At 41.1% G+C, this 27,227-nt stretch overlaps 1 protein-coding gene across 4 annotated transcripts in view; it reads right to left on the reverse strand.

Annotated features, from left to right (window-relative positions):
• Window positions 1-3,374: 3,374 nt before the first annotated feature.
• opa1 (OPA1 mitochondrial dynamin like GTPase) overlaps window positions 3,375-27,227 on the reverse strand; it is a 35,499-nt gene continuing 11,646 nt past the window's right edge. For all 4 annotated transcript variants that reach the window (XM_014413728.3, XM_014413732.3, XM_014413730.3 and 1 more), the window contains 12 exons: window positions 26,567-26,631; window positions 26,278-26,354; window positions 25,285-25,450; window positions 24,129-24,281; window positions 23,838-23,946; window positions 23,469-23,548; window positions 23,115-23,255; window positions 22,895-23,011; window positions 22,592-22,685; window positions 21,859-21,969; window positions 5,135-5,208; window positions 3,375-5,047 (listed from right to left, as the gene is read on the reverse strand). In XM_014413728.3, coding sequence (XP_014269214.3) covers window positions 5,144-5,208; window positions 21,859-21,969; window positions 22,592-22,685; window positions 22,895-23,011; window positions 23,115-23,255; window positions 23,469-23,548; window positions 23,838-23,946; window positions 24,129-24,281; window positions 25,285-25,450; window positions 26,278-26,354; window positions 26,567-26,631 — 1,178 coding nt within the window. In that variant the 3' untranslated portion in view covers window positions 3,375-5,047; window positions 5,135-5,143. The remainder of the gene's footprint in view (window positions 5,048-5,134; window positions 5,209-21,858; window positions 21,970-22,591; window positions 22,686-22,894; window positions 23,012-23,114; window positions 23,256-23,468; window positions 23,549-23,837; window positions 23,947-24,128; window positions 24,282-25,284; window positions 25,451-26,277; window positions 26,355-26,566; window positions 26,632-27,227) is intronic.

Genomic DNA, 27,227 nt, shown 5'->3' on the forward strand with positions numbered 1-27,227 from the left:
GCTTCAAATCACCACATTTTTATATTTGACAAAGATAAAGAAAAAAAAATCAGACTCAGATTTATTGTCATTCAATTATTGACATTATATCAACAAATAACCGATTCTTTAGGTCTTGGCATTTTCACCAAACAAGAGGTGAAATAATTAGCATAAACACTAGAATAATCTTTAAAAACAAAGCATTAAATATGCCAAATAAAAGTAACGAATAATCCTCATCATGCCATCTGACTGGTTACAAATTCATTTTGCAACACGACTACAACAACATACCGCCAGAAACATGAAGAGCTGTCTTTACTGGGAGACTGTGACTCCACCGTTATGGATGTAATAATTGAAAGTCCTCTGACTTTGCCTTGCACAAAATCAATAGAGAACAATTCATTGAGCAAGCACAAGAGTGGATGTCTTTAACCCTCATCCACCAGAGGATGTTTTAAATCAGCAGACATGTACAATAAATTCTGAATTTCTGCCTCTCCCTCTGAGTCAACCAGCAAGCCGATAAGAGAGGAGACAGAAAGGCGAGAACAAAGTGGGTGCTGCCAACAAGAAGGCAAACAAATGCTAACACTGCTGCTACTGCCAAAAAACGCCCATCCCCACAACTTATTACCCTTTTCTTGGACTCATTCAAGGTTTTCATCATCTGCCGAGCCACCACACCCCCAGTGAAAAGGCCCTGAATGTGTCTGTATGATTAGATGGTGGATTTAAAAAAAATGAAGCAACAAGATTGGGCTTTTCTTTTTCTGCAGAAAGACTAGAAATGAAGCTTTGTGCAGGTCCACTGCTGTGGCACATTTGACAGGTCTGGCCTGACTGCTTTTGTGTCAGCAGCATAAAGGGGATTGAGAGAAAACACAAACCGCGTCACTGTGCTGTTGTGGCGCCTGGCTATTAGTCAACGTGACGGTCTTTGCAGATGCTAATGGGTTATAGTGTGTCCAGGCCGGCCTCCCTCGCTCCCTGAACATGGCTATCTGATAGCACAAAGGCCTTCTGCTGAAGGTTGACTTTTCCCCCTTTCTTTTCATGACTGCTAGAGTCATTAGGCTTTTTTCTTTTTTTTCACTTTGTTTTTAAGAAAACAGCGGGATATAATAGTAGGACAGAAAGAAGCATTTTCATGTGTAAAGCCTCAGGTGATGGTTCAGAGGCTGATGCCCTTTGAGTAATGCAAGGATGCAATAACAACCAGGCTCTTGTGAAAGAAGAGAAAATGCCCAGAAGTGGAGGACCTCTGGACTCTGACTTATTAATCAGGCAGAGCCTCTCCCTGCTGCCTCGGGCTACAGTGAGTTTCAGTCTGATCTGGGATAAGATAGCAGCCTGCAGAGTTTGTTCAAACCCGGGCCAGGGGCTTCACTCCAAACAGCAGCAGCCAGCTTTATGATAAAAGTACACAACATGATAAATCCATACATAGAACACATAGACGCTTCATCAAACAGGGAAGTAGCAAGCTTGACATCACCCCCGACTTGTTCTGTCTTCAAACTTCAGGCTGAGTATTTTTACTATTGCCACGAGTGTGCTTTTAAACCAGATGTGATGAGCGTGGGGCAGATTTGTATGTCTATATGATATTCACCTGTCAGCCACAAGTAGGCTGTTTATTCATTTCATTAAATTTTCATTCAATAATGAATGAAACTAGTGATTGAGACCACAAAATTATCAGTAAAGCATTTACTGAGAAGGTAAATAAAAAAAACATCTGTCTTTTATATACGGTTCATGTTACAGAGCAGACAAACACTGAAGGTTCAGACAGATGGAGTCTCGACTCTTAATATTTTATTACGTACACCTTGCTGGTACTGGACTAGATCCCCTTTACCTGCCTTCATTCTTCATGGTGCAACAAGATGCTGGAAACATTTCTCAGATATTTTGGCCCATGTTGACATGATAGCATCACACAGCTGCTGCTGCTTTGTTGGACATCTTTCATGAGATGCTCCTGTTGTACCTCACTCCAAACATGCTCTACTGGTGTGTGATGGCTGCAGCTACAGCCATACAGTGGTAATATCTACCAAACATCAGGGTGTTTTTTGTCTGCTGATCAGCCACCATTTATTTCCCCTTTGTCTCTTTAGGCAGGTCTGCTTGTTTGAGTTTGTATTATTGGGTGTCATCAGCTTTTGAGTAGAGTTCTGTTACTTTGACCTCTTCTATGGGCCCAAGATTTAGATTTCTCTGCATAATTTAACCACGTTTGTGTTTGGGTTAAACAAAAAGACTTTAACCTGTGCCTGGCTTTCCTTCACTGCTCGGTCCATCACATGGTGACTGTGGAGGCCATCCGAGTACAGTAAACTCAGTTTTGTAACATGGTGGTTATCCTGCTTTCATGTTGTTTTTATGCTTAATTCTGCCATCTGAATGTTGCAGTAGGAAATCAGACTCAGAAGAACAGGCAGCATTTTTTCTTCTTTTCCCTGGTTTTGGTGGCTCTGTGTTAATTGTAGCCTCAGTTTCCTGTTGTTAGCTGACAGGAGCGAAGCCTGCTGTGTAGCACATCTGCATCAAGGTTTGCCATACTGTGCACTGACAGATGCCTTTCTGCATACTTTGGCTGTAACAAGTGGTTATTCCAGTTAATCATGTCTAGAGTTTCTGTCATGTGATTGGCTAAATAGATATTTTTATGAATGTGCAGTATAGGTGCACCTAAAGACTGACAAGAATGGAAGGAAACTACGTACAGTTAGTGTACTGGAGGCATTATAAGAGAATCATAAAGAATTCTGCCTTAAACTCATTGGGAAAATTTATTAAGAGCAAAACAGCCGAATGAGATGACAAGAGGTTCTAGTGATTCTAAGAATTTACTTTATTTCTCTGTGACCAAGGAAATGAATGATTATTTAAATTGGAATAGCAGTTTGTAGGACGCTGAAGTGCTGGTTAATACAATACCCCCTCCACTGCTGGATGGCCAGAACAGCTGCTCTGTGGATTAAACTGCAAGCTAATAAGCTCACAGTGATAATGTTCACATGCAAACAGGTAGACTGCACAATTTTAGTTTACCCGTTAGTCTATTAACATTAAAACAACCTATTAAAGTTTTTTTCATGTAATTCAGAAAATCATAGCAGCACAAAGCTATCACGAGTCACCCAGAAAAAGCAATCATCTTGATGATGGTACCTTAAACAAATCAGAGGGTCACGATAGTATAATTAGTCATGTTTTGGATCCTGAATATAAAACTGTTATGTCAGTGTAGACTCACCTGAGTAGCATTGTTAGAGGCCACTAGCATGAACCAGCAGGCAAAACTGCAAAAAGCTTCCAGTGCTGCAAACATCGGTTTAACGCTGACATGTCATGAAACAACCAAACAAACGAAATAATGATTTCTTTATTTGTCAATTTTATTTTCAATTTGTACTTTTAAACACAATTTAATAAATAAAGCACAGCGGATGGGATACACCATGCAAACATTATTTTCTACAACATAAAACACGTTTTTGAACCAACTCAACAACTCTGTTACACAGTTCTGCGTTCAGGTGCTGTACATGATAGTAGCTCCACGACTGCCCATTAAGTTTTATATTTTATCTTTTCCCCATGTACAGATAGGAAGGAAGGAAGAGGAACTAACACGGTCTCACCCCCCCCCCTTCAGGCAAATATAAACAGTTTTCCCAGCTTGGTACAATGAGCAGATGTCTACGTGGGTGATGGAGGTGCAAGATAAGAGGGGCTGAAGATAAGAACGAGGAAAGAGCAAAAAGACTGGAAACGAGTGGCTGATGGGAGAATCTGTGATTTGACCAAAGCATTTAAAATCTTCCCTTCCTCTTTTCTTCTTTGTGCGCGATCAAATGCTTAAGCTACAACAGCATAAAGAGGGGACAATCGTGCCTGTGCTGCATACACAAACATTACCGCGAAAGAACATGAAACCTGGTGTAGGTTGGAACCAAACCCACCCTGAGTGACTGGACACTGGACCGGGATGGACTAGACGAGTCCACAGAAATGTGCGATAACTGACAGATGATATCAGCTCTGATCTTTCAAAGGTTATGTAACCTGTTGTGTTTGTTTACTGAAAGCGCCTCAAGCAAACTGCAGAGGTCTTTTTAGTAAGGTGTTTACATTATGCTTAAGTATTCTAAATTAATTCTTAATTAATTTAGAATACTTGTTTTTGTATTGCACAAACCAAGAAACGCCACATAGACAGATCTGCATGGACTCAGACATTTGAGCTTGGAGCTAAATCAGGTAATTGTATGCAAATACTTAATTTTTGCTAATTAAACTTCAAAAGAACCAAATAATAAGAAATAAAATCAAAGTGTTGCATTGTATATTGTATATCATATCCTCTTAATCCTGCAAAGAAGTAGTATGCAGTATTAATTGACTATGTTCTGCAGGTTGCAGAAGGAACACCTAATTTAGGGGAACATATAGCCTGCATGGAGAATCCCCTCGCAGCACAGAGAGACAACGGTAAGTGCTTTAAGTTGGAAGTGCAACCAAACTAAACCAAGACTTGTTCTGTGCCTACCAGCCTACTAACTTGGCATGTTTTAGGAGCACCAGGTGAGACAAAAGGAGCCAATGGCAATAGGGTCTCTCTGTACACAGATCAGTGAATACACACCTGCATAATTACATATACACAAAGAAAACCAGGACATAACATAAAGTGGAAAAGAAATAAGAAAGTTGGAGATAAACATGTACACAATTTACTCATTTATTGAAAACAAGCGGTCAGACGTCTGTCAGGACTCTGCAAGCTTCTTATTAGGTTTGGGCTCCTGTACAGAAGTCCCTCTGGTCACCCCAAGAAAAAGTTACAAGAAAATCGCAGAGAAAGCCTGAAAACTGTTCCTTCATCTTATCGCTCTGTGCAGGTCCGTCTCTCCATAGGTGTCCGCGGGGTGGAGGGGTGGGTATGATGTGTGTGGTGAGTGTTTGGGGCGAAGACAGTCATTTACAGATGAGTCGTCTTTGCTCAGTGCATTTCTCTGTTGTGATCCAAACTTTATTTTCAAGAGCTCTGATAACAACAAGAATACAAGACGGGCTGCGTTTAGTGAACAGGGCATCAGTTTGGTTAGGAGCTGACAGTTACAGAGACAAATACCTGGTTCATCTATTTCTCCTTGTGAAGAGCTTCTATGAAGGCTTCAAGTTTCTCCTGGATCTCACGAACTTTCTCTGCAGAGAAGCAAACGGTGGGTTTGTTAAGAGAACAGAATCGTCAGCAAACACAAAATTAGCTGGCAATAACTTCAGTAACTTTAAAATTGTTTGTCTTCCACTAATAAAAGAAACCACAGAGGTAAAGTTAATATATTACTGGGAACACGTCATACTTTTTAATCTCCGAGGACCTGGCGTCCACGTATGTGGACATTACACTTTGGGTTGTCTAGACCAAAATAATAAATTTTGCTCTACAAGGGCCTGATATCCACTTATGAGGATGTTATACTGCCACTGTTCTATTGAAATTTGAAGCAAATGTCCTCCTACGGGGATCTTATTTTTCTCAGAAACAAAAATGAGGTGAAAAGAAAAGAAAAGAAAAGAAAATCACATCATTCTTTGTTTTTACATTCATCAGGTCCCAATCAGCCCAAATAGCAAAGAGAAATTAAAAATGAATGCCATGAAAGAGTTCAGGTCTTAGGAGGTTAATAACACAGTAAAGTAACATGTTACTGTACGAAATTGAGTAATTAAAATGACCTCCTAAGACCCGAACTCTTCCACGGCATGCATTTTTAATTTCTCTTTGATATTTGGTCACATTGGGTCCCAATGAATGTAAAAACAAAGAATTACCAGAATTTTTTTTTTACATTATTTTTAAGAAAAATAAGAGCCACATATGAGGATATTAGTTTAAAATTTTAGAGCCTTGTAGAGCAAAATTCTGTATTTTGGTCAAAATAACCCAAAATGTGATGTCCACATATGGCCTGGTCCTAGGAGGTTAAAGTTACAATTATGTTGTTACTTGTGTCGAGTAGTTCTTCAGTTATCAGCATGTCAGGCAGACAGAAAGCAAATAAATAGAATGTAAAAAACAACATGAGCTGATTTCAGTTCATGACGATGTTATAATATTTATTTATTGTGATTTGCCTGCCACAGAGAAAAAACCCCACTTAAAGTTTTGTACATTATTTTTACAAGAGCACAACAATGAAGTTCAAACTGCATCCAGGACAGAAACAACCACATTATTACTGCTAACACAAACTCAGCTCTTTGCAACCATCTGCACAGACAGCATGCTAACACAGAGTGACCCAAGAACCCAGAGTGATGCTGAAGCTGACTGTATGCTGACACCAGCCCAGCAGCCAGAGCCTGAACTTAACATAACAAAGGCAGTGATGACCAATCTGGACTTTAAGCCTCCGTTTCTACCTGTTCATGTTTCTAAGGTAGAATCACTGTGAAGATTGCTTTGAAGTCTCTCTGTGAATGTGTTCATCTTTGCGTTGTGTTACTGGCTTTGTGTTCATACTTAAATACTAAGAGAAAGTACGTACGTGTCCTCGTTAGGATGGGGATTTGTGTTGGCGTGTGGAGATGTGACCTGAGATTTATACAGTGAACTGGTAATTATGCCACTTTGGCTTTCAGATCATCGTACATGTGAGGAACATAACAGTAATTAATGAGTTGTGTGACGAGTAATTAAATAACGTACTGCATTACTGTTAAAAAAAAGTAGCAGCTAATGAATTCAGCTTTTGTTGAGTAATACAAGTTATCTGATTTGTCTTTCTCTGTTACATATACAAAAACTATAACTATGTGGACAAATACTGAGCTTTTATTTGCTTGCAGAACTTTACTGTGATTTCCTGTGCATCAGCCAATTTTCTTTAAAAACTGAGAATTTGATTTCTGCAGCTTTTGCAGTTAAGAAAACACTAAAATGTCAGTAAACAGAACCAGGATGAGGTGGAGGTTTAATAAATCTGCTCTCATTCCTGTGATATACCTCTACAGTTAGACACTTCAACACATTCTCCACCAATACACCAGATGGTCCCCTCTGACAGTGACAGCAAAACCTCAAGGCAGGCCTCCTTCGCACATCATGATGACGGCTTGCGTACCCATTCCCGGTTAGCACGGACCACATCAAAGCTCTCGCTCCCCAAAAAAATACTATGTACCTTCAGGGCAGACACGAAGAGAGACACCGTAACAACAACATTTCACATCAATGGGGGTCTACTGAAGAAATAGTCACTCACTTCTTTTCGTGATTAAACTCCTATTGTCCTGAGACTGCGTAAGACGAGCAATCCTTCCACCCAACGTGTACTGTCACACGAGATGAGCGAGCCGTCTAAAGCGGACTTAATCGCTGATTAAACAGTGGTGGAAGGAAGTCTGCGGGCCAGCGCGGGAGAAAAGGAAGCCGTGGCTTGCGATGCCAGCTGTACCTCCAGGCCCGGCTGGCTGGCTGCGCAGCTTCTCTGTCACCCTTGTTAATCTGTCTGGATCTCCCCCAAGCACAAACTCAAACATGAGCTCTGAAAAACAAACTAGCAGTGCACTATATTGATCAGTCAGCGGCAAAGAGATCCAGAGACGAACCATTGTCGATTGTTTTCCTACGAGGCAGGCCGCAGAAAACACGGCTTTTAAAAGACTTTTAAAGAAGATAAATCACTGAGGCTTGGACCCCGGAGCAACAGTGACCAAAGTGTCCATTTCACATCAGTACAAAAGTGATAACTGCGTGCGTGCTTTGCAGTGAAACTAAATATCACACTCAGGCGCTTGTTTGCAGCCCCCCCTTTGAAGGGAGCATGGCTGCTTAGGTATCCTTTCCTTGATTGATGGGAAGAGAAACAGTTGTTGGGAGAGATGAAGGCACGCCCACACTTATGTCCTACAAAACTGAAAACTGGCAAAGCTGAGAAGTCCTGGATTACAAAAATAACCTAAAAAAAAAAAAAAAAAACACAGACACACACACACACACAGGTAGGCAGAACTGAGAAAAACTGACTGACAGCCAGAAAAGCTTGGCTGTGAGACGCACACACCACCCAAATGTCTTGAAAACCAGCAAGCGCTGCACAGTCATGTCACCTCCACCTTTTTTCACCTTCCCACACATTTACCGCTGGCAGGTGGCAGGGAAAAAAAACGAAGGAAAAAAATCCCCGGCCTTTGATACTCCGTTAACACACTCGGGCAAAATGGCAGGGCGTTAGGGGGAGATTACAACACCTAATGGAGGCATTAAAGGGGGCCTGTCGAGGTGCACGCTGACAAGTCGCTGCAGCAGGTGTGGGGCTGAATGAAACCTAAACCTCTGGTATGCCATTCGAACACGCAGCGCACAACAAGGCACGGCTCAAAGGCTGCTCGCAGAGTTTGGCTTCACAGGCTGTGTGTCCTGACCACAGGACAACATAACTCAATCCGACCCAATAAGAACGGGATTAGCAACATCTGTCCGACGTGAAGAAAGAGATGGGAGTTATGGGGTGAAGGGGGAGGTGAGGGGGTTTTGGCTGGTGTGAGGAAAGGAGGATACTGGCTGTCAGATCATCAAAAACTTGGGAAATCCCCTGGCTCAAGCTTCAAAGCTTTGCAGTGGGTTTAGATGTGGCTGATGATAAGGTGCTCTATAGAGCTTCAGCATTTCAAATATAGACTGCTTAGCACAGGTCAAACATTAAGGATCCTTTCCAGCTACCAGGCAGAGATGCTGAGCTCTGCTAGCTCACTGGAGGCAGCAGTGGTCTAGAGGTGAGATTAGGGGGTTTGCGATAAAGAAAAGACACTAGTCTAATTTCCCGAACCGCCTGAGAAAGCTTACACTGGGAGGGTGAAATCCACTCTTCTATAACACCTGCTGCTGAGGCAACTGAAAACCCATCACTCATCCAGTGGACCACAGTATTATCTAACTCCTATCAAGTTAAGTAGATGTCATTACTATTCAGGTGTATTTAGAGAATAATAGTGGTAGAGAGCTGCTGAATGCAACTCTTTTTCGCTGCCTTGGGGGCGAAACGGTAATTTGCCGGTCACCATTATATTTTGGAAATATTCGACAATGGCTTGTTACTGCATTACAAATGCTATTCAAACTTTATTTTAAGACTCTGACATCTGGGCCTGTAGGGAAGCTGTCAGAGCTGGTTTGGTTGATTATGTTGTGAAAGGGTTACAGGCTTCACGCCGACAGTTTGTTTACTCTGTTACAAATTCATTGACGGGTTTGTAAACTTAAAGCTTTTACCTGTGATTCTGCTTAATGTTTACGCAGAGACAATGTTCAGCCCGCTTACTGGTCAGGACGGGAGCAACAAAAGTAAACACAGGAAGCAGGTGCTGTGTTCTGGACTATTGGACAGCATGAAGAATTTACATTTACAGCTAGTTGCTAGCCCATAGAGATCTTTAGCTTGCCTCATCCCAGAACAAGAAGCTGTTTTTAGCTCATACTTACAATGTACACCTGGTAGTTGTTCAGATCGAGGTCGGAGCACGTTCACACCATAAACGAACCGCTCCGGAGACCCTCCGAAGGGTCTCAGTGCGGCTGTTCTGGTTAGCACCCGAGTGTGATTACTGTCTTCACCTCTACGCAAATGAACTGCACCGAAGAGGAAAACAAACCAGTTCGATTTAAGCAGACTAAACACCACAGACGTGAAAACACCTGACACATGGAATAGCAGGAAAGCACTCTGATAAAACAGGCTGGTTGCTTGTAAAGTTAGATCCGTGTAAAAAAACCAAAAGCATACATGAAGTATAATGGCTTCAGGTAGACTGTAGCGGAGTTTGCAGTAAAGCAAAACGTTGATTTATGAAGTAACTTGCTGTAATTCATCAGTTCCACTTGCAGCCATGCTCAATTAGCTGTACATCAAATAGCCATATATATTTTATTTAGACTAGATGTAGATCAAAGGAGCAAAGCCCATTTACCATTCTCTTAAAGCAGGATGCTTAACGACTTTAAAATGAGCAGCTTTCAGGAGCCCAGGAGGACACGGGTGGATGTGAATGGCATCTTTCAGAACAGCCAATATTTTCTGTGGATAGAAACTGTGAGGAACAGATATTTATTCCCTCCTTTACCATCTGTTTGCTACCAAAGGACCGGATAAAAAAAAAAAAAGGCCACAACAAGGCTTTCTTTTCACCGTCCTGTGGAAACGCAACAAAAAAAGTGGACAGAGTCACCATTGCCTGTTCCACACTGAGCAGTGGGAGTAGCGATCTAAAACTCAATTTAAGCGCCTGTTTACCTAAGAGATGAGCCTCAAAACACATTCATTCAACCGCTCACCCCTTTATCTGGTCATGAATATTCCCATAATCCTCTGGCCTCTATCCCAGAGGCCCCTTCTTTAAGATGCTTGGTGGTGTGTGGGTTACCAAGTGTGGAGGGACTGGCAGACTAAAAGAAAGACAGGGGAGCCTTTTCCGTAAATCCTCTTTTTCAAGGCCTTCCCTCGGCTGATCTCCACATGAAATGATATCTCATTCACTCTCACTCTGTAGAAACCCCTAAGCCTGCCATGGCTGAACTGCTGGCAGAAGGACTGATCCCGAAAGCCTTTAATTGACCTGTAATTAGACTGTGTGGCCCTGCTGGACAAGTAGCCACCACAGAGGAGAGAGAAAAAGACCTGGGGGAACTGCAACTTACTGTGAAGAAGGAGGGGAAAAAACCTAATCCCCTTCCTCTGGGATGTGGTCACTCTTCTTCATTCAATGTGAAAGGGAGGGAGCAGTGAAGAAAAGATGGCTGTCGTGAAAAAAGTGGCGACAGAAAGATTTCGCTGGATGAGTTTGGCGCCAAGGTTCAGGCTTCTTTCGCATGCCGCTCTGACAGGAGAGCAACAGTTTGCAGAACGGCCACTGGAGAGAGTGGCGTGGGGGCTTGGTTCCTGTCCCGGCCTGTCATCATTCACGAAGAAACTTTTTATAGCTCATGACTGCCAAGGTCATAGTGTAGGTGGGGACAGCGAATATTTAACTCTCTGGCCTTTCCTTCTCCGAAAGCTGATCTCTTAATGTAACAAACAGAAAAGCCATTTTCCTCAGCATGCTATTGCTTGATTTGTCACTAAATCTGGATAGTCACGCTATAACAGAAACTGGTCCATGGGAGACCCCGGGAGTGCCGGTATGTCAACAGCCCTAACGCCATGTCAGTGACAGAGCAATGAATCAGCCCTCGCACTTGAGTCTCTTATCTAGAAAACAGATGCCTGTGAGAACGCAGTTTAACCTGGGGAAAGACACAGAGTGGTCTGAACAGGTCAAAACGTGGGGTCAGCCAAAGGGCAGTCTAAATAAAAACAGCAAAATGCTTTGAAAAGAGCCAGGTGATGACTGCTGGTCAGACTTTTAGTGCAAAAGATTGTAAAACTGGGGACAAATTTGGAATAAATTTGCATTTTCGATGGCTTTAACTCTACGGTACATAACAGACATATTAAAAATATATCAGGAAATTCTATAAAACAAGTCTGAGACAGTAAATCTGCTCTGACTCATGGTGTAAATCACAGCTCGTCAGGAGTAGACGTTTTCCGAGACTCACCTCGTGCACTCAAATGGAGGCCAGTTGTGAGGCTAAGTGGCAATCAATCACGAGGATCCACATGAGCCCGGGGATGTGAAGCAGAGTCTGGCTAAACTGATATCTTGTCATGATTCCTCAAAGAAACTCCCCTGCACTGAATCAGCCACAGGTGTGCGGCTAAGGTTAACTGCCAATGAACTCTGCATTAAGCACATGCAAGTAAGACGGGGCCAGCGTTCCTCATCCCTTTTCCACCCTCAGGTAAATACATGCTTCCAGCTGCTCTGGACTCCACACACCTTATATCGATATAACACCGGAAAGACAGAAAACGCCTAAAATACCTTTGAGCCACAAAAACTTGGTAACTTAGTGAACTGCAGGTGTTTTACCTGCAAAGATGGAGAAAGTAGCACCGTTTCCTCTTTTAGTTTACAAGTATTCTTGTAAAATACGCTGCTCGAGAATCCCTTTTATTTATAAAAAACACTTATGCAAAGCAGCCGGCATAATAGATTTTTTGGAAACCTAATGATTTCATATTTGCGCCTGTTTAGTTGGACCATTTCCTTGCAAGCTCTCCAATCAATCCTACATTACTTTTATAATAGTATAATGGAAACAAAATGCATCATATTGGCAACAAATCTCTCGCATTTGCACCACATTTTTATTTTGCTATACTGCAACACAGAATCCACAACAATAAAAATCCATTATAAAAAACAAAAACAGAAAACTACACCATGTGCTGTTTTAAACTGCCTACAAGAGAGAGCGTATGGTTTTCCTATTACCTCATTTTAAACAGCACCTGATGTCAGAGCTTGGTGTGTGCATGTGTGTGAGTGACACGGCGATCAGTGGGAATGGCTCCCCGGTGGCCAAACTGTGCTGGGAACATGTGAACAGAAGCCTTGCTTTTCCCTCCCATCACCACACATCTTTCTCTTTCCTATTTTCCCACACTTAACTCTCTCTTTCCCTGAGGGGAATGAGAGATGGCTTCACAATCTCCTTCATTTTTCCCCCTTTTTTTGTTTGCATCACCACTTCCATCATCACCTCTTGCCTGGTTGTCATCTAAAGCACGCAGCTTTTTTTCCTGCTTCTGTAGTCCATTTGATTTATTCACAGATCTTCTATCTAGGGAGGATATTTCCAAGCAGACAAACGGGTGTTATGACGCTGTGGTCTGAATAATGCAGTCCAAAGATTAACAACAAACTGAATAACACTGGAGCTGTTTTAATGAATGAAACTCAATTTTTTAATCTTGTACTGCTTGCGTTTCTTCCTCTTTTTCTAAATTAAACGGTGATGCAAAGGTAATTAAGTCCTCTGTCTAACCCTGTTTAAACAAATGCTCATGACTAATGATCAGCAATAACAACAGCTTGTCAATCATATGATGGGCATGCCTGTGTGTGCACAAGTGTGTGTGTGCAAAACAAAGATTCCTGGTGCTTGACATGGGAGGATGGATAGATGGATGGATGGATGCGCCAGAGTGCAGGAAGGAAGCGAGAAGTCAGCGAGGAATAAAGGGGAAGAGACAGATGATGGGAAAGTGGAAAGAGAAACAGGTCTTGACTTTGGTAAACGGTGGCAGCTGGCTGGTGGGAGAGCTTTGATAACAAGAAAAGAAAGAGCACAATGAAAGAGAAACCAGTAATACACAGCAGTTGGAAAAAACTGTTGATGGTATTATAGCTGGAAGTAACAGAAAGGAGACTTGAAGAAACAGTTAAGCCGAGCAAAGGTAACGAGGGAGTAACTGAAGAAGCAATCCACTTTATTGTGGTAGGAAGTTCAAGCTAGACAGTTTCAAAAATTACCTTGAAAAACAAGACAAGACGCGTTGAAAATCAGCTGGCATTTATGTAAAGATAGCTAGTCTTATTAACCACTCAAAACGCAATTGTGAACCACTATTCATACACACACACACACACACACACACACACACACACACACACACGGAGCTATTTGGAGTTCAGGAGGAGGAGAGGGGGAGCTGGGAATCAAACCAACAACCTTTTGATTGCTAGGCATCCTGAACAACGGCTGCTCTCCGTATGACAACAGCAACAATCAGCGAATATTACGGGGAAATAAAACTCCCTCTAATAAAGCAGATATTATGGAAAAACATCTTAGTCTCTCTTCACTTGTACTTTACTGAACAAGTGAACAAAGAGAGCTGTCAAAATGTGGAAAAACCAAAAAGGATTTACAGATATCTGATTGTGCCTCACAACAGAAAAGCAGTAAGTCCCACAACATTTACTAAACAACATGAAATGAAATACACAAAGTACTGCTTCATATTTGCCAGTGTTATGACAACTTCTAGATCTACTGTTTGTGTACTTGATGCTCCCAAGGAGAAAATGAATCATCTGGCAGTGACTCTGCAGTCTGAGGTTTCCTTCTTTGTGGGGGGAAGGAAAAAAAAACCTACTTGTAACACTAATAAGACTCCCGGTTTACAAAACCACACTTCTGACTAGTGTAGATGCATTCAGAGGCAGTTAGAGTTAAGGCAGGATACCACAAACAGCTACACACGTCTGATTGGTGATCAGATATATACAAAACACAAACGTAGTACACACAGTAGGTGGGAGGTGACAAGAAGCTTTATACTATGTAGTTGCCAGTGGACCAAAAAAAAAAGCTTTGTTAATAAGTGAGGACTAACATTTAAGAAAAAAATAGGAGTGCAGAAAAGTCTGTCTGCAAAATCACTGGTCACTGTAGAGCATGGGTGTCAAACATAAAGCCCTGATACCGAACTTCGTCTGACAAAGATGAATCCAGCCAATGGGAAGCTTCAGAAAAAGGTGAAAGAGGGCATACAGTTTGGACTTTTAACTTTTCACAAGTTTTACAGCTTTTCCTACTGATGACCTCCCCCAAGGCCATTCATACTGGACCAAAGTATTTAAGTAATAGAGTGAAGTAATTGATTTTTTATATATTAAGATATCTCAGGAATTAAATGTGTCGTTTAACTTATTCACACTGTCAGAAGAGGGAGTCAGATCTGGGTTGTGGAGGCAGCAGTTTAAACTCAAACATTCCTCATCCCAGCCAGCTGAGGGACATAATCTCTTCAGCCTTTCCTGGGAATGCCAGAGGGGAGAGTCCCAGTTGGACATGTTCAAACCCCTCACCACACACATTCTGACAGTTCCTAGACAGACGTCTGAACCACTGCAGCACGGTCCTTCTGATTTGCTGGAGTAACAGCTCTGAGTTCCTCTCTCTGAGCCCAGGCACCGTTTCTGCTGCTTGTATCTGTAATATTGTCTTGGTCGGCCGTAAAAAAAACCCCAAAAAAAACAAAACAATATAGTGGCAGCTCTATCTTCAAACAACTTATCAGTACAGAGGCCACATCACTGCAAACACTACACAGAACTGCCTGTAAATCTCATGTTCCACTGTACCCTTGCTTCTGAACAAGACCCTGAAACAGTTGAATTTGTCCACTTGGGGCAGCAACTCATATTTAAACCTGAAGTGGGCACTCACCCTTTTTCGGTTGAGAGCCATGGTACACGCTGCAAGAGTGTGAGCTTGTGGTTGCCATTCAATGAAGCCACCAGGCCCACATCCTCAGCAAAAAAGACAACCCGAGATCCTGAAATCTGGAAGGTGCTGGGTTTCATGAATATAGTCAGTGACAAAGGGCAGCCCTAGAGGATTCAAACACCTGCTGGGAAAGAGTGTGGAAATGCTGTGTTCTGAATGCAGTTGTACAGAGATTAAAAATTATTCATGGAAATTGGCAGCTGTGTTTATTGTAAATGTTCTCATTCTGAATAAAAAGACACCTCTGACCGTGTGCCATTGTAGTTTGACATAAAAACATAGTTGAGGAAAAAGCTAGTTAAGCATCTTTAATGATTGTTTGTGTGCAGATCTGGAAATATGTCTAATTCTAAACAAGCTTCAATAGCAGCAGCATTAATTCCTAATGAATTATGACCTTAAAGTCATAAAGAAAAGCAACAGAAGCACCGCAAAGCTTTGTACAAGCAACAGCAGCAACAGCATGCCACCACCCTCTGCTCCCCTCTCTTCTGAATGAGGGAACATGTGCACACAACACCTTAAGATGATACGTCATCCCTTACAGCAGGGGAGAACAGAGGAGCACTTCTCAATGAGCCTTCCCTAATCACTCTGGAGGAAGCTGCTCAAAAGAGGACGAGGGGGAGGAGATGAAAGGAAACGAAGTGAGCGTGAGGCTGAGAAGGCATTCCGCTGAGCAAGCCCAGACAACCACAGCCTCATTGTGTTCGGCTTCCACGCGAGAAAAAGGAGAAAGTGACTGCATGTGCAAACACGCAAACACTTCACACATTAGCACTGTTTTCAGAGCACCTTCTGTTGACACCTTTCATTCCACGACCCTCAGCTAACCCTCGCGTCACAAAAGCTCAAATCCATAATTTTCCACACGCTCTTGCATTTATCAGAGCCAATGAGCCTGCTGCTGAGGAGATGAACTTAATGTAAAAGGTTATTCGGTCCCAGGTGTTCATCTGAATCGACCCCTCCCAAAATGTGTCAGCAACCAAAGTGTGAGACTGATTGATTTTGTTGTCCAAGCAGCGTGAAATGCCTAACTTCCCGTGTAGTGACAATCATGAGCTGTCAACATGGATTCAAACTTTAAAAAAGGAAAGAAAGACTAAATGTGTTTTATCATTTCTCCTCAAAACAGTCAAACACATTTGTGGTGAACACTGTAATCAATTATTCAGAAGTTTTACGTTTAAAGCAGAGATGCTCAGTCTTGTACAAAGGAATAACAGACAATAAGTTCACAAAAAAGATATCAAAGAGTGATCAAATACATTTAGAAAAATCAAAAAATCCCCCCCAAAAATCCCAAATAACAGATCCCAGAGTAGTCATGCATCGCTAGCAAAGCTGAGCAATACATTTTTTTGTGCTTAAAAACGCCACTGCAGCATGTTCATAGATAGAGTCTAGTCAGTGTTCTGTTAATGGCTTATTTAATGAGTCACAAATACACAACAGTGGCAGTACAGACTTACTGCAGTTTCATTACTGTTTACGTTCAAGTTCTGCCATGATGGCTAACACTGGATTGGTGGGTCTACTGTGACTTTTTGAGTTGGAAATCGAGTTGAGGGGGGCGTTGCAGATGAAAATACCACCTGGGAACTTGGAAATTCAACCGTAATGACCAAATCTGAAATATATTATTACAAACAACCATGACCAGGTTTTAAACTCGCCAACTAACCTATTAAAAATAAATAAATAGGGATGTAATACTGTATGTTGAAAAAACCCATCCATTTGTGGAGAAATATGAGTTTTTAATCTTGGGACTGAAAATATTTTGGGGAAAGTAGAAAGGAGGTGCAAATGTGCATTTCTATTTATATATTCAGGGACCAGTGCACTGTGTGCACGTTCTTCAACAATCTGACAAGGTAGATAAAAAGCCACCAATGTGGGAGTGACTGCTGGAATCTGCTCCTTCCTGTTCCAAAACAGCCAAACTGGCTCTAGGAAGAAATAAAAAACTGTTCCACCTTCCATTTACACACCGGATTTCGATTTGTGGACACTGCAAGCAAAGCAGTATCTATTATTGTATGATCTACTCTGCAACATAAAGCGCCTTGAGGTGACCGTTGTTGTGATTTGGCGCTATATAAATAAAATTGAATTGAATTGAACTGCAGATGTGTGGTGAAATAACGAGTCTGCATTTATACTAATAATAGTATCAGATGATTTTTTTAAAGTATAAAAACGCATGAATACACATGAAGACACATGAATACACTAAACTCAATGTTAACATAAACATTAAACACCAACTCCTTGAACAGATCTGTGTGTTACAACTGACAAATATCTCACACAAAACAAAGTGCTGACATAGAAAAATGGTGCAAACTCACGACATTAAATACGACATTCACGGCTTGATAAAATAAAAGCAATCCTTGAAACAATGTGGTACAGTGCGCTGTCTATAATCAGCCACCACAGTAGCTCTAACAAGCACAGACACATGCAAACACACTCAAACACATACACACTGCACTACGTTTCTATGAGGGTCAATGAAGCAGCCAAGCGACAGCCCAGTGGTCTCCTAAGAGGGCTCTGCCTGCACATTAGGCCTGGGCTTTGCTCCAGAGACGGCACTGTGCCATACAGCTGGTCCGGCACACGCTGACAAACACACACACACCCCCGCTTTGCAGCGTACTATTAATTAACAGAGTTTTCATGCTCTCCCTCACGCACACACCTGACCTGTATTTGTAACCCGAGTGATCGTAGGTCTGTCTGCGAGTAGGGGCAAATACGAGTTTAACAGCAGTCCACCCCTGGAAGCGCATTTCTGCTTTTAAGTGTGTTTATCTTTTCTAATGTCTCCCATCTCTCCCACTTTCTCTCCTCTCTAACCAGAGAGGCTATAAAGGTGAAGGTGAGCCCTCCTCTGAGATTTGCCCATTGTGTTTTTCTTTCCCTCTGCCAAGGGAGAAAAGTGATAGACAGGATCAGGTGGATAGATTTTAACAGAGGCAGTGAAATAGGGTCAGAATGACCCAGGGAGTTGGAGCCAGGTTAAAAAAAAAAAATAGCTGGATCAAGTAGCCTATGGTATCAGCTGGCTGACCTGTGGGGTCAGGCCATAGTTTGGGCCTGAGGCAATCTGACCTGTTGTTTCTAAAAGGTCTGGAGAATGAAGGAGAAACGATATTGCAAAGAAAAGATGATTTCATAATTGATGGAACTACATTGAATAAGGCTGTTTCACACAGATGCAGACAAAAAAAACAAACAAAAATCTTCTCCTGTCGAGAACTGCATGTTTCGGAAGGAACCATGTGTGATTCCTATCATGTGTTCTTAAATGTAGTAACCGCCTGATGTTGCTAAAGACAGATTTAGGGTCTCCTAACAGCGGAAATGTCCTTAAAAGTACAAAGTAATCACTACCTGATACTTCTAATTAAGAATGCTTAAGTTGGGTTTTATTAATTATGCTTTGCCATGTCCAGTTACTATATTTGCACGAGTGAAAAGCTTCTGCAAAGGAAACCTTTATGATGAGCCTTTCAGTTAAAAAAGGAACCAAAACAAAAAAAAGAAGAAATCTTTGCCCAGAGGAGATTGAGGCATGTCACCAACTCAGCCCATAAGCCACGTGGTTCAGTCTAGACTCAAGGACCCACATACCCACACACTTCGGTCTAGGCTGTGTTACACCGAATGCCCTGCGCAAAGTGTCCGACAGCTAATGACCCAGATCCTCCACTCACCCACTAACTCAACCTGACAGACTGACAAAGCTCAAACTCTGGAACATACATTTTATTAGCAGGAGGAAAAGAAAAAAAATTGACATCACTGTAAAATTAGGGCTGCAAAAGGGCGGCGTGCTGTGAGGTACATTTCCAGCAGACTGCAATGTTAGGCTGGAATGCTAGTTATGAGTTACAACAAAATAAGTGGTGTTATATTTCAGTCGGCAGTAGAGATAGGAGTGAAGGGAGTGAGATATGAGGAGTAAAATGCAATAAAGAAAACTGCATCTCATGGTCAGTGGTTCATGGTGACTCACAGAGCATTTTATTCTGTTTACATTTACGTTCATTATACCTTCAAATTACAATAAACAGATTTGTTTTTCCTGATGTCAAAATTCCCATCTGACCCTCCAAATGATGGCTGCTTGTATTGATGCAGATTTAAAGAGTGAAGTAAACACTTCACTACAAATAATTCATAAAGAAACAAAATAAATGTGTGTGCATGCACAGGTGTGGTCCTACACTACATGGTTTCTTAAGAAATTCCAGACACACTCCTACATCTATTAGTGAGGACAGTCTTTCCAGATGGAAAGTGGGGATGTCATGTTTGGAAAAGTTTATGGATCCACTTGCCTTATAGAATTTGCAAGGCCAGGCAGGTCTAGACATGGCTGACGGTGTGTGGAATGGAGAGGGGGCTCTGTGACAGAAAAACCCTCAGCAAAAACCTCCGTGGTGTTTCTGTCTTCTCTGAGTGCCTCTTAATGTAGCATGACTATGCCTACTTAAATACTGTACATGTGGTCTGCTGTTGTTTACATGGAAGGTAATAAAAGCACTAATGTGTTTTTGACAATCAGAGCTTACATGCAACATATGAAAGTCAACAAAATCTAAAAGAAGTTGACAGGAGAATGATTCCTGCAAAAACTGACTTCACTCTAATGTGTGTATTTGAGGCACGTATTGTTCTTTAAACTCTGAGATCATGCAGGCATTTGCAGTGTTTTAACACTGTGCTTTGACTTAGATTAAATGTGAGAAAATTACAACTTAAAGGCAAGTGTGTCTAAATTGTTGTGTACTTCTGTGGTGACAGGAACAGTCATTATGCATGCGCATGCTCGTGTGTGTGTCACAGATACTTCTGAAATGGCAGCAAGCCATGTGTGCCACTTTGCAAACACAAACTGCTTAGCAAGCAGAGCTTCTCTGAATAAGACCAATGCTGGAGAAGACTCATTGCACCAGCTTTTAATTAAGAGCCTTCAAAAGGCTGACAGGTAAAAATTAGCAGATATATCGGTCCACCCCCGAGAAAAGTTTCCCAAAACTCACTTACAGAGGAGATACAGCACATGTGCACTGCGTCGCTGTAGGAACAGAGTGTCTTATTTTGTAATTAACATCAGTACGAATTACTTTTGAGAACGAGTCATTTTATTTGCAAAAACATATCTGTGCTTAAGCAAGAGCAGTTTCCTCAAAATTACAGAAGGAAAGGAGGAGATGGGTCAATCATTAATAATCAGTTCTTGCTAGAGTCCAAGTGAACACTTGTGCAAAATTTAAAGGAACTCCCAGTAGGCGTTGAAGAGATTATGTGCACAAGATTAAAAATCTCTTCTGGGGTTGTGTCAGGAAGGGCGTACCACGTAAAACACAGCCAAATTAAACGGGCAGAGCTAGGCGCTGTGGTTACCCCTTATCAGATTGCTGAAAACAGCTGCTTCTTTTTTTTAATAAAAAGTATAAATTTAAATACACTTCTATTATTTAGCTAATGTCTTAATTTCTTTGTTTATTTAAGCTTAATGTGAGAGCATCTATGCTGCGTGTTGTCATTTATATCAACCTACTGTTACTTGATGACGACTGATATAGATGAATTAACCTCAGCGATTTCTCCAACTCTTTTTAGTTTTAAAATGAGAAGCAGTTTTATTAAACTGAACTATTGCCTGAGCTCCTCTCCATCTCTACTCCTCAAAGACTCAGCATCTCTTTTTATATCCAATCATGTATTTGAACCTATTACTAATTCAATAAATTAGTTCTGAAATGTTCCACGTGATGCGTTTTTAAGAAACACAAAACTTTTCTGGTCTTTTCTGTTATTCTGTTTCCCCCGTTTGAACTTCTCATTGCTGTAAAAAATAAGCTTACATATAAATAAATATTCCTTTAAATAATGTTCTTCTGCTTGAACAATTCATTTGTACGTCTTTGTACATTTTTCAAATAGAAACAGCTTTAAATGATTTACAAATATTTTCTGTCTGCTTTTACCTACTTCTTAGAGAGCATCCTATTTTCTAGGCAACTGAAAACAGGCCTTTTTAGCCGGCCTGTACTGTTAGCTTAACTTAAATGCAATAATACTGCCATACTGGACTAATCAATATAAATTCCTGAAGCATCACTGCCACCTACTGATGACTCTAGGATTTTATAGAATGGATCCACGTGCTTAATATAACGTAGTTGACCTGAGTGGTCAAAGTAAGATATGCATACAGTACGGTGCAAAGGTTTTAGGCAGGTGTGGGGAAAAAAAAGAGAAAGTTTTCAGCCGAGTTCCTTCAAAAACTGTGTGCAAGTGTATCAAGAAGAATTGATGCTGTCTTGAAGGCAAAGGGTCGCTACACCAAATATTGATTTCATTTAGATTTCTCTTTTGTTCATTCACTGCATTTTGTTGATTGATGAAAATAAATGATTAACACTCATTCTTTGTTTACAGCATTTTTTTTTCTTACCTGGCTAAAACTTTTGCACATTACTGTATATAATATCTGATAGTGTAGTAGGTTAACGTCACAGTAGTTTGCATGCTGAGTTAAGAACTGTGAAGTTTAAATAGGAACAATCAGACTCAGCAGGTGTTTCTTTATAGCCTTTGTGTATCTGCAGTGTATTTTCTGCTCTGCAAGTGTTTGTGTGTCTTACTGAGATCCTCAGCCAGCTGGACTCGGCGGCCAGTTATGAGTTGGGTCTTCTTTTCCATGTCTTCTCCAAAGTCATCCAACACTTCCTTCACGTTTTTCTCCAATCGGCGCACTGGCGAGCACGGACACAGAGACAGATACACAAGAAACAATAATAATCAATGCCTGGCCCAACAACAATGAAATGCACTTTTCTGTCGATCTTTTGTTTTGATGAATCAAGTTATGAAAACACTTTATAATGATTAAAAAGACTCGGAGAAGGACTGTCACTCTCACATTTGTCTTTACTTTATAGATAATCTGGATAACTACTGGAACCTTGCTAAAGGATATAAAAATCACTAAGCCCAACAATGAAAGTGCAGAGACGACTTCAGTCAAACATTTCTAACCAACAGTGAAATCTGATCTCAGTATCAGCTTTGGGGATGGCGTGCAACTAGATTCACTGCACTGCATTTTTCACATGTTTCACACAAAGTACCACTGATGGAACAACTTACTCCACCAGGAGGGAAAAAATCAAAAGGAGGAAGTAAAATTCCTGCCAATAACCTGTTGGTTTTACAAAAAGATACAAGAAAAACAAACCCACAGAAATGACAACTACAAGGCTGAAATCATTAAAAATAGAAGGTTTGATATTCTATAGTTTTACCTTTGTTCCATAAATAGCTACAACTGCTGTTATGGAAATAACATAGCCCCCAGCCCCAGTCCACAGTGCTCACCTTCAGTGTTGGTAAGTTGCTGTCGTAGAGTGTTGGCTGTTATAACCAGCATCCTCTGTATCCTCCAAAACAGCACCACATCATTGCACTCCAACTGCAGAAACAAACAGGGATATCACATTTTTATTTTTTATTTTTGGCCTGGGACAGACACAAATCAAGGGTGTGTACCCGCTAGGTCTTCCGCCTTCAGTACACAGGGTGCCCCAGAGTAAAGTTACATTTTTTCCAAACTAACCCTGACCTCAGGTGAAACTGCATAAATACATAAAAAAAAAATAAAAGACAACTCTTTCTACTTACCTCAGAGTCAACAAAGTGTCTCTGGTAGTAGTAGAAACCCCTCTTGCAGAGGTTGCAGTGTGACAGTGCCTTCTGTAAGAAGTGTCGCCGATAAAGCTGATGCCACGTATCCTTGATCTGAGCAAGTATGGAAATATTTCACCAGTTAACAGAGGCCAAACATAAGTGCCAGGTATTGCTGTTACAAAAAAAATGTTTGGAATAATCCGTTCCATCTCACCAGCATCGGGTCAACTTCTACACTCCGTGCCTCCAGGTTCTTCCGTACTGTGGTGACTTCATCATTAGCCAGGTAAGCCGTGTGCTCATCGTGCAGCTTCAGCAGGCGGTCCAGCTCATTTTTTGTTTCATTCCGAATATGCTGCAAGGTTTAGAAAAGCAAGTCTTCACTTCAAGGAGCATTTGAATGTAAAATATTACATATTTATATGTAAGCTCTACAGTGTGGATGGAATTAGACCATTGTGTAAGGTGATAGCTTTTATTGATCTTCCACTTCACAGCTTCAAAGCTCCTTATAAAAACTACTGCACCATCACAACTATGACTTCTGAGGAAATCCTGCAATTCTGACCTGATCTGGTGTACGATTCTTCCAACTCAGCCACCTCTCCTTCCAGTCTGGGCCCACCATGTCTTTGATTACTGATTCAGCTGCAGGTCGAGAGCAAAGAGCAAAACAGAACAAAATTAAATCATACGTCAGAAAAAACAGCATGCCTCATTGTGGCAGCAAAAGCACCACAAAAGCATGATCACCTAAAACCTGGTCAGGACAGGTGTGTGACTGATGTCTGGGACAAAAGTAAGAACCTGAAACTGTGTTGATGTGATTCCAACTAAAAACCAAAACTACAAAGAACCATAAAAGTCTACAAATGTTTTTGTGTGGTTAAGACTGCGAGGAGAGTTTTAACATATGATCCTATCATAGCCAACGTACTGTCTTTGAGGCGTGACTGCAGGGTTTCCTCCATGAACTGGATTGCTGCATCCCACTGGGGCTTGTCTGTGATGGAGCGGTCTTCGAGGGCATTGTGCTGAATCACCCTCTGACACAACCACACACAGAGGTACAAAAAACACATTCCACTTGTTAGCATCAGTGCTTCTTTGCATCACGACTACATTCTCTATGCTGATGGCATCTCATCATGAAATTCTGTCTGCTCTGGGAGCTTCCATAAACAAGTGTGCACTTTCTGCTTGTGAGGGTATTTTACTGTGTGTTTACCAGGCTGTCCAGGGCCCTCTCATTCCACTTATGCCTCTTGATACTGTCATCCTTCACAGCCTCCTTCAACTTGTCAAAAATGTCATCCTGGTCTTTGCCTTTGTATTCAGCCATGAAGCGGGCAAACTCCTCCTGCAGTGTCTCCCAGGCAATCTGACAGGGGCAAAGTATGCAAAATATAAGGAGGGAAAAGGGGCTATTAGAATAAAGCCACTGCTGGATTTAATTGTTTTTACAAGTTCTACAGTCTGTGTTAATCGAATTAGAGTCAAGATACTCATAAAAAAAACAACACACAGCAAAAAGAAAAGAAATACTAAACAATAGAATATGACAGTGAACTAGGGCTGTGCGATATGACCAAAATCTCACATCCCGATATAAGACATCTATCGTCCGATAACGATATAAATCACAAAAATGTAACATTTTTTTTGTAAATTCTGTGAATCTCTGGCGGCTCGACTTGCGTGAAATGTTTCCAGCTGGGCGTTGTGTAGCTGGAGTCGAGTTTTTTAACCGATGCATGAAACGATACATTTTTAGACATAAGTTGTAACGGCCGCCGTTTTCTTTGTGAGTATTTATTACACGGCGTGCTGCGGGGAAAAGCCTGTTCTAACGTTTGAGTCTAAGGTCTATTTTTTAGCACCCGACGGCTCTTTTTTGCTTCTCATCCATAAACTCTGCATACTCTTTCACGTGATTCAGTTTATTTTGAAAAGTCTCAACAGGATCTTGAGCTTTATTGTGAAAGGTTTATGTGGAAAATAAACAAGCGGACACGTGACGCGATGGAGTTACCGTTGTTGTTGCTAACGACAACGCATAAATACAGGCGCTTGTCTGTCCGTAGTGTGGTTATATTAAATATAAGAGAAAGAGAGAACTTTAAGAAATTAATATAGCCACTACAGTGACCATCAAAACGAAAAAATATTGCAGTAAACAGTTTATTTTTGCGACACCACGAAACAAACGATAGCGTAAAATTAAACATAGACGTTTTTATATCGTCATCCGATATATATCGTTATATCAAACAGCCCTACAGTGAACTCACCAAAATGTAATAAAAAAATTCTTAAAATAACAACAATCACTTTAACTGAATTATTCATGATATGAGCTGACTAATAAAGCAAGTGTGCTGCACCTCCAGTGCTTTGTGCGGGAGCTGCTTGTCAGTCCACTGTTTGAGCTTGATGTCTACAGTGGTGTTAAAGGTACCAGAGTCCATTGTTTGGGCAGCAGGCAGGTAGATGTTCTCAATTACATGGGTGGAAACACGTTCCCACAGCTTTTTCTGTAGAATAGATTCCCTACAAGAAGGAAAAAAAACAAGTCAGTTCTGAAAGAGATGTGCGCCGACTTGTACCAAACTTTGTAGCTCAATAACTCTAACCCATGTTAAGATCTTGAAGATTTGGATTATCACTTTTAGTTACAGATAGAAGACAGACAAAAACACAAAAAGAGTGCTTTGGACCAAGGTGTCCAGCTGAGTGCAGTTAAGTCGTCAGCCGGAGCAGGAAAACAATGAGCAAAGAGGGACGCTCGACTGTAAACTCCAACATCTATACTATGACCCTGTTAAAAGCTAACAGCATCCACACTCTCCACAGCGACGCAGAACAAAACCCAGGATTCCCCCGAGTCCCAAATCCCGCTGAGACCAGGGAAGCGTTGCACTTATCTCATTTATCATAAACGCACAGCCATATTTCATTAGGTCCCCTTTTGTTCCAGCTAGCACTCCTCACTGTCAATAAGAGCCATTTCCAATAATGCTGGCTGGCTGCTGGCTGGCTAACAGGGCCACCCCTGCTCCTGTCCATGGGCCATTCATCAGATTATTGATCAGAGAAAACTGATGCCACGCACACAGGGGATTCCCACAACAGCATGCATAGATCTCATTTAAGCAAGGTTTTACTCATTGTGGTATTCACATACAGCTACATGCAGACAAAGATCTGCTTTTTAGCTCATGGCTGGTTAAGTACTAATGCACATTTTAACACTGCTCTTTCCCATAACATGAAATATCATTCACCTCACAAACAACTAAAACTAACAAAGTCACTGAAATGATGGTGAGACCAACTAAAGAATAATAAATCATGATGTTAGTTCAAGAGGAACTTACCAGTGTTGTGGAGTCACCTGACTCAAACTAATAACTTCATCCAAGATTTCATTTTTAGCCTTTTCAAACAGTTCATTCTGCAAAAAGATTAAATACTACATTAAAAACCTTTAATGTAATTTTAAATTACATTATGCAATTTTAACATATTAATAAACTCTTATTTCTTAAGGACATTTTTTTTTAAAAACACAAATGTAATTTATAAAATATCCATCACTAATGAGCAAGCTTGCTTTTATAAAGAACTATGTGAGAGTTCAAAGAAATGGCTGTTTGTGTTTCCTACCCTGTCCAGCTCTCTTAGACGAGGGTAGTTGTTCTTCCATTCTGTCTCCAGGTTGAATCGTGAAGCTGGTTAAAGCAGGGATCATGAAAAGGAATATTTAAACAAACATTTTCAACTTCAATATGAACAAATTTCAATCTTACGTGGTTTAAAATCACTGCACACCTGAATGACCCACAGGAAATAAACAAATAATCCTGATAAGAGAACTAACTGGTAAAAACTTCCATAACGACAGTAATGCAATTGTTGGTTTAGTGATAAAACCTCTAAATAAAGAGCAACTACTGTTATCATCGATTACATCCACACAGTTCTAAAGAGGGACCATCAGCATTCAGACTGGATGGATTGTATGAAAACTGTTTTGTACCTGATGAGGGTCACTTAGTCTGAGATGTTGTGATTTAATAAAATAGTAGTAGGTGAGACAGTGTGCAGAGGCTATAATATATTTTTAAACAGTCTTACACATGAAACGTGACATTATAATTTTAATATAGACGGCAACATCATAAAGCTCCAACAGACCCTAATCATCAAATTATCTAGTGCTCATTCTTCTGCCTGGCTGAAACTGAACACTTAAATCTTTCTTTCTTTTTCACCATGGAGATTATGCTCCATCCTTTGACAGATCTCGATCATCATCAAGCAATGA

The sequence above is a fragment of the Maylandia zebra genome, linkage group LG15 (genome assembly GCF_041146795.1).
Source record: "Maylandia zebra isolate NMK-2024a linkage group LG15, Mzebra_GT3a, whole genome shotgun sequence".
Taxonomy (NCBI): Eukaryota; Metazoa; Chordata; class Actinopteri; order Cichliformes; family Cichlidae; genus Maylandia; species Maylandia zebra.